This window comes from Zingiber officinale, chromosome 5B, assembly GCF_018446385.1.
Source record: "Zingiber officinale cultivar Zhangliang chromosome 5B, Zo_v1.1, whole genome shotgun sequence".
Classification (NCBI taxonomy): domain Eukaryota; kingdom Viridiplantae; phylum Streptophyta; class Magnoliopsida; order Zingiberales; family Zingiberaceae; genus Zingiber; species Zingiber officinale.
Genome location: NC_055995.1, coordinates 733,654 through 746,016, shown reverse-complemented (window position 1 = coordinate 746,016; position 12,363 = coordinate 733,654). Strand labels below are relative to the sequence as shown.

Sequence of the window (12,363 nt, the reverse complement as noted above, 5' to 3'; positions counted from 1 at the left end):
TTGGTGTCATTTATGGCAACAACGAAGGTTAATCTAAAGCAATTATTCATACACCATTTTAGCAAACTGAATTCAGCAATCACATACATGATACAACTATCCTATGACAAGAAGCATCAAATAAAGTTAGATCAATTAATATCTCTCTTATCTTAATCAACAAGGATGATATAATTTCTTAAAATATTATCAACTACTACAGAATAGTTTAACACAACAATTCCAACTTCTAAGCATGGGAGTCCACATGAATCACATTGTTTACTTCATCAGCAAAAACTCCAGCTATCACATTTTATAGTGTTGGGTTAGAGAAACTTGACAACGTTTCCCATTTAAGGAATAGTTTATTGTAATCTCTAGATCCTGCGGGTTCTTCTTATTGGGCTCTACAGAAATGCTCCCATTGATTACTTCATCCTCGCAAATCGTTAGAACTTCATCAAGGTAAAGAACAGTTTGTTTCCAGTGTGCAGCTTTTGATCTCGGGCCTGTATAAAACAGATGATATGCTTTGTTAAGCTTGCGAGAAAATCAATGCAAACAGGAACAAGCATGGATTACCAACGTTCCTACTTCACATTAGCCCATATTCATAAATATGGATGAAATTTTAAACTTCATCTACAATTGATCAGGTTATTATTTATTCTGAGCAATCTACAATTGATCGACATTCTAAAAGAACTTTCTGCTCAACCTTAGTATTTATGGAGCAAAGTTATTGACTGCTTGAATCATAAAAAACCAATTAATCAAATCATAAATACAAAAAGGTAAATACATTAACAATTTATGATGACTGCCTCAAGTATGAAACCTTACCGGTAGAAAAGCTTATCTCCTTTTGACATTGAGTGAATAGGACATTAAAGTATGCCACAAATGCATGTAATCATCGCGTTCTGCTATTAGTTTGAAAGGAGCCATGAAGGACACATCACCAGATGCCATTTCAGAAATATCCATCGTCTATAAGAATCAACCGTAATAGAAATCACCTTAACTAAAACATCAGAGGTAACAATTTGTTTTGGATCAAAAGTATCAACGAGTGGTTTAACCATAGCTTGTTTCCTGATGCAGCTCATATCAAAACCATACACATTGTTCCAAACTGGAAGAAGGAACATAGTTCCAACAGAAATAGTAAAATCACTTTAAATGAAACAAAACAGAATCTCTCAGGATAAGACCATAAAAAAAATGCTTAGAATAATTAGAAAATTATTAGAATCTAAAAAGAATAATTAGAATATCAAGCACTAAAGGTCTACAAAGACTCACACTCAATCTTATCTTCTTTGTATTCAGCATCCTCAATTGTTGCCAAGAATAGTAAAGTTTTGTCTGGTAAGATAATGTCGTCGTTGATCTAGAAGAATGAACCAAGAAACATAAAACTGGTGTTTTGAGTGTATTAGCCTTATAAGTGAGTGAGCCTAGTAACAACACATCTTTGTTGAACACCACAAAGCATCAAAAATTTAAACACTTTCAAGACAGAAGAACAGGCAATGATGCAGGAATTTAATTCGTTTGCACGGATACTTCAGTAATTGGTGCAATCAGATAGCACCTTTTTTTAGAGGGTTCAGTGGAGAGTTTGATGGACCTAATGGGAATGTCTACATAAGGCATCTTTGGTACCATACTTGGTATTCCATTTTGATCATAAGGGGTTATTCTACTTTGGATTTTTACTCTCTTCTCTCTTGTCCAGTTTTCCCTCTCCTCACCTCTACCCTACTTCCTAATTCTAGCGGTTCTAGATTACAAAATTGCTGAAGATTGTACATCTTCTTTTCAAATTATTGGATGAGCATATTGATCCTAAACAAACATTTGTATAGCAACAAAGGCGCTCTTATAATGTTTTTCTCATTAAAATTCATAATACATGTCATTTCATTTCTTGCAATTCATAAGCTTTACCAAATAATATCTACTTGAATGATTGGAGTAAACTATTACATTTTGTGGTAGTTCAATATATAAAACATATCATAATATCATATATTTAGTCCATATAATAAGTACCACTACCTAACGTTGGCCAATCCTCAATCTATCCCATCTTAGTTTTTCTTTCATAAACTACTCAATCTAACAATATTTTATATATTTTATTTTCCAATTTTTAATGTAACATGACATGACTTAATGTGGTGAAACTATATAAATCGTCTTTACAAACTATGTATTAACTTACAGATATTATGATTCTTAATCTTTTATAAGATACTGATGATGTTTTATAATCTCACCACCACCCCAAGTGTTCAAAACTATTGAGTTGAGTTGAATAAAAAAATCAATATTAGTACAGAAGATGGTTCTTGGTTCAAAAAACTGTCTTCAAATCTTCAAAAGAATACTATTTTTTTTGGCCTAATGCATGTTAAGCTACCAAACACTAAAAATGCATACATCACTTTTGAGCTATGTGTTATGTTTTGAATTCAATTATGAATATTTGAGTTAATATATAAATGCATCCCTTGAGTCTTGACTATTTGTTGGGCTTTATTATTAGGTGGGTTTTGATTTTGATTGGATGGAGGTTTGATTCATTTTGGCGATCGAATGAAATTTTGTCCATGTATGGGTAAGGATTAATTCTCAAATCAAATAGAGAGAAGGGTTAGTTTAATTAAGAGATGTGATTCTTATTAGCTAATAATGGTATTTAGTAAAGAAGTGTTATTATTGGGTAGTTCCTTTCAAGTATTAATGAATATTCAATTTAGATATTTGAGTATCTATTCTGTGACATAATTATTTGTAGTCCTTCTGTTTAAGAAATTGAAAAAAAAGAGAGTATATTTTGTTGTTTATGTAATTTTGCAGATAATGTACTGTTAGACTTGTGAAATTTTCATTAATTGTTATTTTTTTTTAATTTAACTTAATATTCCAGACCTGTAGGGCAATCTTGACTCGTGTTACATGTTGGTTTTTTAATGAAAAGATTAATTATAAGTTTTGCAAACAAACAATTTAGGGGAGAAATTTTGTATGTGTCCTTTGAATCATCAAGTTACGGGATGCAAGGTCTAGAGCATCATTCAATCCTGAAGTTTATCTCAACCCAAGATCAACTCGTGAGTTTTAATCTGTTAGTTACTTTGTTTACATCTCCAAATATAAACCTATAAAAATTAGAGAGTCGATTAAATTAAAATGTTAAAGCAAAACATTATAAAAGTATAGCAATTATCTTGACTAATAATTGTTTTTTCCTAATCCCACAGACCTAATAAGGTTGTGCGATAGATAAGAGTATTGATTGTTACAACATTCTAATAAGGTTAGTCCTTAATTTTCCAAATCTAGATTACTTACTGCTACTAGGAAATCCAATATTGAACCTAATTTCCTGACATGTCCATAAATACCTCTAAATGAACCATTAGGAGTTGAATTAGATTGGCACGATAGAATGAAACAGACACAAATACACTATAAATTCATTTGAGTTTCTCAATTGATGCAAGTAAAACTATGTTGGAAGGTGGCTAGATGGGGATATGACTGCTGCATTGACTGGATGTGGACTGCGCTCCGCTCTGTAAAACAAGAAATGTCAGTGCCGAGCTAGGAAAGGGGTCCCCGGCGTTGGCCCTCCGACGCTCAAGTCAGTCACCGGAATTATAAAAGGAGGCGGAACAACAGTGAAAGCGAGCGTGAATCGTGAATAATGCCTGCGCATACTTCCGCCGGTGCATGAATCCCCCTTTATATAGTGCCCTAGTGGACGATCTGCACGCTCCTCGAGGCATGGGCACGTTCTTCAATTCATCCTATGAAATGACCTGTAAGGAAAGTGCATTTGACACCATACCTTAACAGGACAAGACAGTAGAAGCTTCCGCCGTACGATTCGCCTGTTAGTAATGCTTCGTGTCAGCGGCACTATCTTCCAAAAGGATATTGAGAGATACGGCAATGATCCCGCTGCTCGATCGAGCGAAGTAGCCACTCAGCTGGGACTCCTCCGCTCGGTCAACCTCGACTGTGCTTCCTTGCGGTGACTAGGTATAGTAGACTACGTCCTTCCGATCAGATAAGTGCTACGCTCTTAACGTCTGGCGATCTTACCATATTGTTCTGAGTTGGACGATGGTCGGCTCGGACAAGCTTCTTGTCGATCGGACATTACCTGCACCGACCTGCCATTGTAGTCGACCTCCGCTCGGCCACCATAGGCGAGCCCTTTGACACAATGACGTTGACCACCTTGACTTTAACCTCCATTTGACAGTTGACCTCCACCTTGGCAGTTGACCCGTACCGGACGAGTCTCCCTTTATCACTGCATCAGTTGGTATAGTGACATTTACCAATGCCTAACAAAATTGATAATAGTCAATAGTTGAAACAATAAGTTTCAGTCATGCCAACTGATACCAATTGGCACTTTGAGACAATGATGGGATACGTATTTCATTGATCATTATATTTTCCATTTTACAAGTTGAGCATGAATTTTGGTGTATCATTAGTGGACATCAAATGTGGTTATTATGCTAGTTGTGCACACAGAAGCTCAACTGCTCTGACAATTTTTTCAAAAAAATAATTACCCCCAAAATAAACTGAAGATTAAGCGGAAGATTTGATACTGTCATTATGTTTAGCCTATACATAATATAGACCATCAAGTTTTTAATCAGACTTAAGAGCAATAATACTGAGCCTCAGATGTTCAAGCACTACGAGTTAGTGAGGCACGTCAAGAGATAATAAACATAACCAAGCACCATATAAAGAACTAAGTAGGTATGATCATGGTAATGAAAGAAAATGCAAATTTGATGTTTGGGAAATTAAAACAGATTGGAATATCACTTACAAGCCATTTATCGCGGGCATAAAGAACTGTGTTTAGCATGTTCTAAAACAACAGAAAATAGCCCATCAAACAAATGTATTGTTGTCCATTTTTTCCTTGCTGCACAATGAATGTTCCGGTCAATTATTTTGCATTATTTAAAGTTTAAAGGTAGAGCAACCTGTGGACAGATGAGAAGGACTCCTTGTTTGTAACATTTGCTAGAGAGTATATGCCTTGATCTTGCACCGTTGCCAATTGATTCAAGAAATCTCCATTTGTAATATTTGGGAGTGCTAAGTGACATAACAGTCTTCTGAAGCACATTTAGTAGTAGCAGAATCCCACCTCTTAATGGTCCTGAAGAGGAGATAAATGCCATTGCCTTAAATACTAGCAGCTCGAGCATTGCTACAAATTCAGGACCACCAGTATCCTTGTACAGGAGAACATAAATCAATCACCGGCACGCTCATTGCAACAAGCCCATTCAAAATTATTCTGCAGTTTCCAACCAAAAGCCGAAACAAATACACATAAACTGCTTCATCATGCTGGGAGACGCCATTAGAACTGGATGTGGAATCTCATGATAAAACTCCTTTCGGGATTACAACTCATGAACAATTAGTCCACTAATAAATGCAGGAACAACAACAACTTTAGTTGGCTTCGGATTATTAATTGGGTTTCGAATTTAATTGGATGGAGGTTTGATTCAATTTTGACGACTGAATGAAATTTTGGCCATGTAGCAGTAAAGATTAATTCTCAAGTCAAATAGAGAGAAGGCTTAGTTCAATTAATGGCTAAATCCGAGTAAGGATACGGTTCAATGCGGATCTTGATATTTATTGCATTCTCTATTTTATATCATTGAATTTATTGAATTTTATGAAACATTGTGTTATGGTAAGAGCTAAAGTAGGTGCTTCTTATTAGCCAATAATAGTTACTATTTAGTAAAGAAGGATTGTTCCTTTCAAGTATTAATGAATATTCAATTTAGATATTTGAGTTACTATTTGTAATTTTTTTTAATTATTTATGTTCTTCTGTTTAAGAAATGAAAAAGAAAATATATTTTGTTGTTTATGTAATTTTGCAGATAATAAATTGCTAGCAGTCTTGAGTCCTGAGTCTTAACACATATTACATTTTTTAATAAAAAGATTATTTATAAATTTTGTGAACAAACAGTTTGAGGAAAAAATTCCATATGTGTTCTTTGAATTATTATATTCTTTGAATTATCAAGTTACGGGATGCAAGTACCAGAGCATCATTTTATCCTGAAGTTTGTGTCAGCCCTAGATCAACTCATGAGTTTTTATCTGATTCTTTGTTTACATCTCCAAATATAAGCCTATAAAAATTAGAGAGTCAATTAAATAAAATTTTTAAAGAAAAATGTTATAAAAGAATAGCAAGCATCTTGTAGTAGTTGTTTTTTTCCTAATACCACAATGAATGTTGTGCAACAGGTAAAGAGTATTGATTCTTACAGCATTCTAATAAGGTCGGTCCATAATTTTCCAAAGCCAAATTAGATAATGCAACTTGGAAATCCAATAAGTAGAGGAACGAATCATTTGTTGTTGTTTCGTGTGCCAAACAAAACATTGTATTCTAAAGTGCTATGTCAGTAGGAACTAGCTAACTTGGTTCATGGAAGGACACGCGAAGAAAAAGGAGGATACTTAAAAATTCCAGTCAGAAAGTCTATACTTGTGATTACTCTCTGTATATACTGTGTTGAGCAGCATGTTTGATCCAGTGACATGGAGGTCCAGAAAACCTTTCAAGATGCTCTAAGAACAGTTCTACATATCTAGAACTAGTTAGGGAATAACTGCCATTTTCCCATTACTCAATAGCTCATTTCATATATATGATATGATTTCCAACTATTTGTGGACCTAATTCATTCCAGAGAAGGTAATTCAGAAAATGACTTCATGCATATATATGTTTTGCCCCTGCTCTAGCACAAAACAGAGATAACATTCCTGTTCCTGCACCCACATCGAGGACAACCTTGTTCTTGAATAGAGAAACGTATTCTGATAAATAACATTCTGATATGTTTTTGTCCTAACAACATCCTTTTTTCCTTCCAGACAAAGAAAGTTAAGGGAATCCAATGCATCAAAAAAAAAAACAAAGATAAATGATTTCAAAAGAGAATAAAAGAAAGCAAAAGTAAATAACAACAGACAATCAAAAGCGATGAAAATCCTACTATTAACAATGATGCCCAGAAATTTAAGCTTATAACAATGGACTAAGTATACTTCTATGACGCAGACCAAGAAGCTCAGGTCAGACAGATGCATCCCTTACAACATTTAGTTTAGACTAATAAATATCCTAAAGAAAGAACATAATTTTTTTTTGTCAACAATAATGCTTAAATTTGCATAAACAATAAAAAAAAAAACATTCGAGTGCTTCTGAGTAATCTACTTAACATAGGAGACAAGTTATACAAAATAGTTCACTAAAATATTTGGCAAATCAGGAAAAGGCATAGGTAGATCAAAACTTATTGGCTCTATCCTATACATTTAATCTTACGTTCCTCAAATGTGCCACATCCCTTGGCTGTTTGTCATGTCTAATAAGGTCTATTATTAGCTTGAAATAACCCTTCTATGCATGATAAGATCGTTATGATCTCCAAACCAATCAAATAATATTCAGCCACTAGCTACTATAACTGGCAGTTGATGTCTATTGTTAGAAAAAAAAATGAGGAAAAAATGCAGAGAATCATAACAAGAGAAAGAAGATAATATTGACTAGTATTATTGTCTCTCTTTTATTTTATCTCCAATTGATTAATAAACACAACAGATCAGAAACAAACAAAGAAACTCTTAGCCTGCGTAAATATAAGTTAAATTTCAAAAAATCAATAATATTAAGAATTTCACTAAATAGAAACATTACACCATCACATACATGATGGCAACCAGTAGTAGATCATGAATCAGAAATGAATAACTTACTTCATGGATACCTGCAAATAGAAAGACAAAATAAGGAGTCAGTTCCTGTAGTAACTTGTTAGACAAAAAAAAACACCTAGAATGTATTTGTTCTGGCTTCCCCGATAATAATTCAAATGATCTTTTGATACAACGTCAAGGTTATACAGTAGGTTTAGTTATTTTTAAAAATATGTGATAGATTCGTAAAAGTTATAAAGTATATAAAAAACATAGCAATTAACCCATAATAAAAACAAATAAGGGGAAAAAAACTCTTTTTTTCAGCATTGAGTCGTAGTCCGGCGCTGGTGTTGTCCGCGCCGATCAACGGCGAGTCGTCGAGGTTGGAGCTCTCGGCATTCTCCTCCATCTCCTCGCCGTCCACCCCCATTCTGTCTCCCACGACGCAGGCGGTGCCCAGGGCGAGCCCATGGCTCTTCTGGCCGTCAGCTTCAGCTTTGGTGCCGCCGCTTTTTCGCCGTCCCATGGAAGTGAAGAGAGAGAGAGAGAGAGAGAGAGAGAGACTCCTCGGCGGCCGGGTTCAATTTGGAAAGCAAGTGGGTATAGGGTTTGGTCCTTCGACCGGGTCAACGGATACTTAACCCGGCCCGGCCCGGGTCCGGATCCAAACCTTATTTATTACACTGAAAGCGGCACTCCGACCAGACGACGACACAACGATCGGAAATTCGGAATGGCGACGACGACGGGCGGAACGGCGACGGCGATTCCCATCGGCTATCGCTTTCTTCCGACAGATAAAGAGCTCATTGTCGACTATCTGGCTAATAGAGTAGCTGGAAAGCTAGTGCCGTCAACGGCGGTCGTCGAAGCCGACGTCTACGGCACCGAACCGTGGAATCTTTTGAGGAATGGCGACCAAGAAGGCTACTTTTTCGCCAAGAGAAAGCGCAAGAACGCTGTCGGAACCAGGGTGGATCGAAGGGCTGGAACAGGGACTTGGACCCTGTACAGCAAGAAAGAAGAATCTGTGACCACGCTAGATGCCGAAGGACGGGAGATCGCCGTGGGTTGCAAGAGCAGTTTGTCTTTCAACGACGGCAAGAGCAAAAATTCAGGTTGGATCATGCACGAATACGAACTTCTCTCCGTCGCCGGCGTCTTCCAGACCCAAGTACTCTGCCATATCAAGAACCGGGCGGGCAAGATCAAAAAGCGATCGGCTGCCAACTTTCCGACGACGCGACTGCATGAGTCCGCTCTGTCTCCTGAATGCACTGCTGAGACGCCGCCCAAGAGATCGTACGAGGCCGCTAACTTACCGTCGGCTCTGTTTCCTGAATGCACCGCACAGCCGCCGCCCAAGAGATCGCAGCCGCATGAGGCCGCTCTGTTTTCTGAATGCACCGCACAGCCACCGGCGAAGAGGGTGTGTAATTGGCAGCTGCCAATGTTTCTTGAGCAGTCTCCTGAACCGTCTCCTTCTTCTTGCGATGATGACAAGGCGTTCTGCGCCCAGCTTCTTGCCTCGTTGGTTCAGCTCGAGGATGAGAATGAAGGCAGTAACTTTCTCTCTCCATGGATGCAGCTGTCTCCTTCTTCGTGTGATGAAAACCAGGCGTTCTGCACCCAGCATTTTCTTGCCCCGTTGGTTCAGCTTGATGCAGAAAATGAATGCAGTTACTTACTCTCTCCTTGGCCGCAGCTTGGACAAGCAAGTGATGCTTTGGGTAGCGAGGACCTGGATCAAATTTGGTTGGGCGATGAATTTGATCTCTGATGATGCATCTGATATGCATTAGCTAAAAAAAATCTCATTTTTTTATTATTTTTTTATGATTGTATATTGGGATTCAAGGATTGATGTGCATCTGATGTGTATTACAGTATTAGCTTAAAAAAACTCTTTTTTTTTTATTATTTTTTTTTAATAATTGTGTATTGGGATTCAGATGGATGTATTAAATTTTCATATTTTGCATTTAAAATTACAAAATACATAATTCTGAAAACTAGTTGCAATGCTAAAAGTAGCAATTCAGACACTAACTCTACCTGAGTGTATACCCATTCAGCAGTTTTGCACAACCAAAGACCACATATTCCAGTTAAGTTGGTACGTGAGCAAGATAACACTTCTTATCAAGGAGTGTATGGACACAATAGCACCTAAGAATTACAAGCAATGAACTCTATATACATTAACCATTGCCATGCTGAAATGTTGAAACCCAAAGTTAACCCAGAATAACTCCAAAAATATTAGGAAATTTTTGCAAGAGTCTAGATCTTCAATATAACCAATTTTAGTACAGAACGATTCTTGATCAGTGAGGAGTGTAAGACATTAATGTTTACAACTAGCACTATACTGGAACTAGGAAAGCAAGGCATGATCATGGCATGCATATAATAAACAAACGTCAAAGGCAACCATAAAAACCTGACAGATGAAGCAAAGAACACAGTTAAAATTCTCTCTCTAATAGAAATAAATAAAGAACAGATTTCAAACATGAGCAAAGAACACAGTTAAAATTGTGAATCAGGTGCCTCTTGTTACTCCAAAGAAATTGAAAACTTACCAGATCGATTCATCACATTAAACTACATTGGAATTGGCAAAGCATTTACAAAGTCCATGAATTACTCTGAAACTGATGACACCGTTATAGTACTAGACCAAATTCCAACTTCACTTCACATCACATCTCCAACTTGAAATTCAGCATAAACAATAGAAAGAAAAAATCAAAAGCAGGTTGATCGTGCAGTTCAACATATTGAAAAAGATCTTTGTTTAGATTCCATTCAAACTCAAAAGACTGCTAAGCTCGTTGATCAAACAAAGCGTAGAGTTGTGTAGCGAAACAAAGGCAGAGGTAAAATCGACAATGACTCATTGCGTTATCGTGCAAGATGAAAAAGACGCAATCTTTCTAGCAAAACGATCGTGTTCTTTTTATATCGAATTCATCCCCCTCCACTACAATACAAAATCAAGTTAACCAAAGAAAAGAAAATTATAAACAAACTCCAAGAATAAGGAACAGGAAGTTCTGTAGGACGCGAGGGGAGATCATACCACGAGGCCAGCGGCGGCGACCCCGACAAATCCGAAGAGAGCGACGCGCCAAGCCCTAGTCGCGCGCTCCCTCTCCTTCCACTGCTCGTCGTTGCCCTTCTCATCCCGAGAACCCATCTCGCCTCTAATCGCTTATCCAGAATCCGAACCAAGATCAGAAAACCCAGATCGAGCGCATTCTCCGATCGAAGAAGAAGAAGAAGAAGGAGACCGAAAAAGGGAGGAAGAATAAAAGCGGCCCGAGGGTTCCTCTGCAAATGGACTCCCTTAAAATTATGGTGAAGAGCAAGGGCTTTTACGCAAATACAGGAAACGGATCGGGTCGGCGAATCGAGATCCGTATTTTGATTCTATTTTCTTTAAAAATGACGAAGCGTATCTGATTCGGATCGAACCCGAACGGATCCACTAGTTAGAGTCTGCGGCTCAAGGTGCTGTGCGGGCCCTCACATGACTCGGTTCTGAGCTTTTTTTATATATATTGAAGTTTTAAATTATTTTTAAAAATCTAAAAAATAATTAAAAAAATCAAAAGCTATAAATATTATTTCATTAAGACCATTATCTTATCTACTTGGCCACGCTTGCTTAGATCTTGTCGGGATCCGACGGCCATATGGTATTTGGTGGGCCCAACATTATCCATCTGACCACACGTGTCATTTTTTAACGGCTGCAATTCTTCCATCGCTGGCACAGGCACTGTCGGAACAAGAAACCCAAGTGATAGAGTGAAAAACATCACCAACAATTGGCATTGATCGGCAATGCTGAGTTAAACTCGAGTTTACTTTTAGGGTACGTTTAGTTCAAATTTTCATATATGACCTTGATTATGTAATTATTAGGTAATCATATAATTAAAATTATGGGGATTAAAATATAATTCTAATCTTATTTGATTCAACCTAGGTAATGCTATAATCTAATTTGATATTTACTATATTATCCTTTTAAATTACATGATTAATTTTTTAGAATAAATTAAATTATCAATAATTATTATTAAAATGATATTAATTATTAAGTTGATAATATATATAATAAATAAATATCTGTGTGCAACTACAAATCAATGGACAATTCACAAACATATTAGCAATTTCGCTGTTCAACACTTCATGAAGCACACTATTGTATCTGAATTCCATCCTTGCAAACAACACAAACAGCATCGATCTCGGTGGTATCTTCTTTCCTTAGCACCACCGAAGGGAGGTTCTCGACCACTGACTTAGCCACCGGCGGACTGCCCTTGGAGTTGTTATTTTGCTCGAATAGTTGCCCGAATAGTACCTCATAGGGCTCGTAATCGGAGGCATAGGCGAGACCATCCTGGTCCTCAAAGTAGGCTCCAACTTCATCAGGATCGAGTGGACTCCTTCCCAGGCCGTTCATGGCCAAGAGAATTTGCCAATCGACGTTTTTGACCATTGCTTCATCTTCAACCTCAGTAACCGTCAACTTTCTACTCTCATCTGACCTCGCGT

General features: G+C 37.1%; 1 protein-coding gene across 9 annotated transcripts; it reads right to left on the bottom strand.

Moving 5' to 3' along the window:
• Positions 1-28: 28 nt before the first annotated feature.
• On the bottom strand, positions 29-11,128 carry LOC121983817. 9 transcript variants are annotated; one of them, XR_006112713.1, is made up of 6 exons: positions 10,874-11,128; positions 8,101-9,529; positions 7,799-7,856; positions 1,288-1,375; positions 826-1,117; positions 29-491 (listed from the first exon to the last, which is right to left on the bottom strand). XR_006112713.1 is itself a non-coding variant. In XM_042536451.1 (6 exons), exons 2-5 carry the CDS (start codon positions 8,312-8,314, stop codon positions 838-840), a joined length of 495 nt encoding a protein of 164 aa, XP_042392385.1. In that variant the 5' UTR covers positions 8,315-9,529; positions 10,874-11,128; the 3' UTR covers positions 29-491; positions 826-837. The 9 variants fall into 9 exon arrangements, 1 of the variants encoding a protein (XP_042392385.1); XM_042536451.1 differs by having other exon boundaries at positions 826-972; XR_006112716.1 differs by having other exon boundaries at positions 826-972; positions 4,856-9,529.
• Between the last annotated feature and the right edge of the window lie 1,235 nt (positions 11,129-12,363).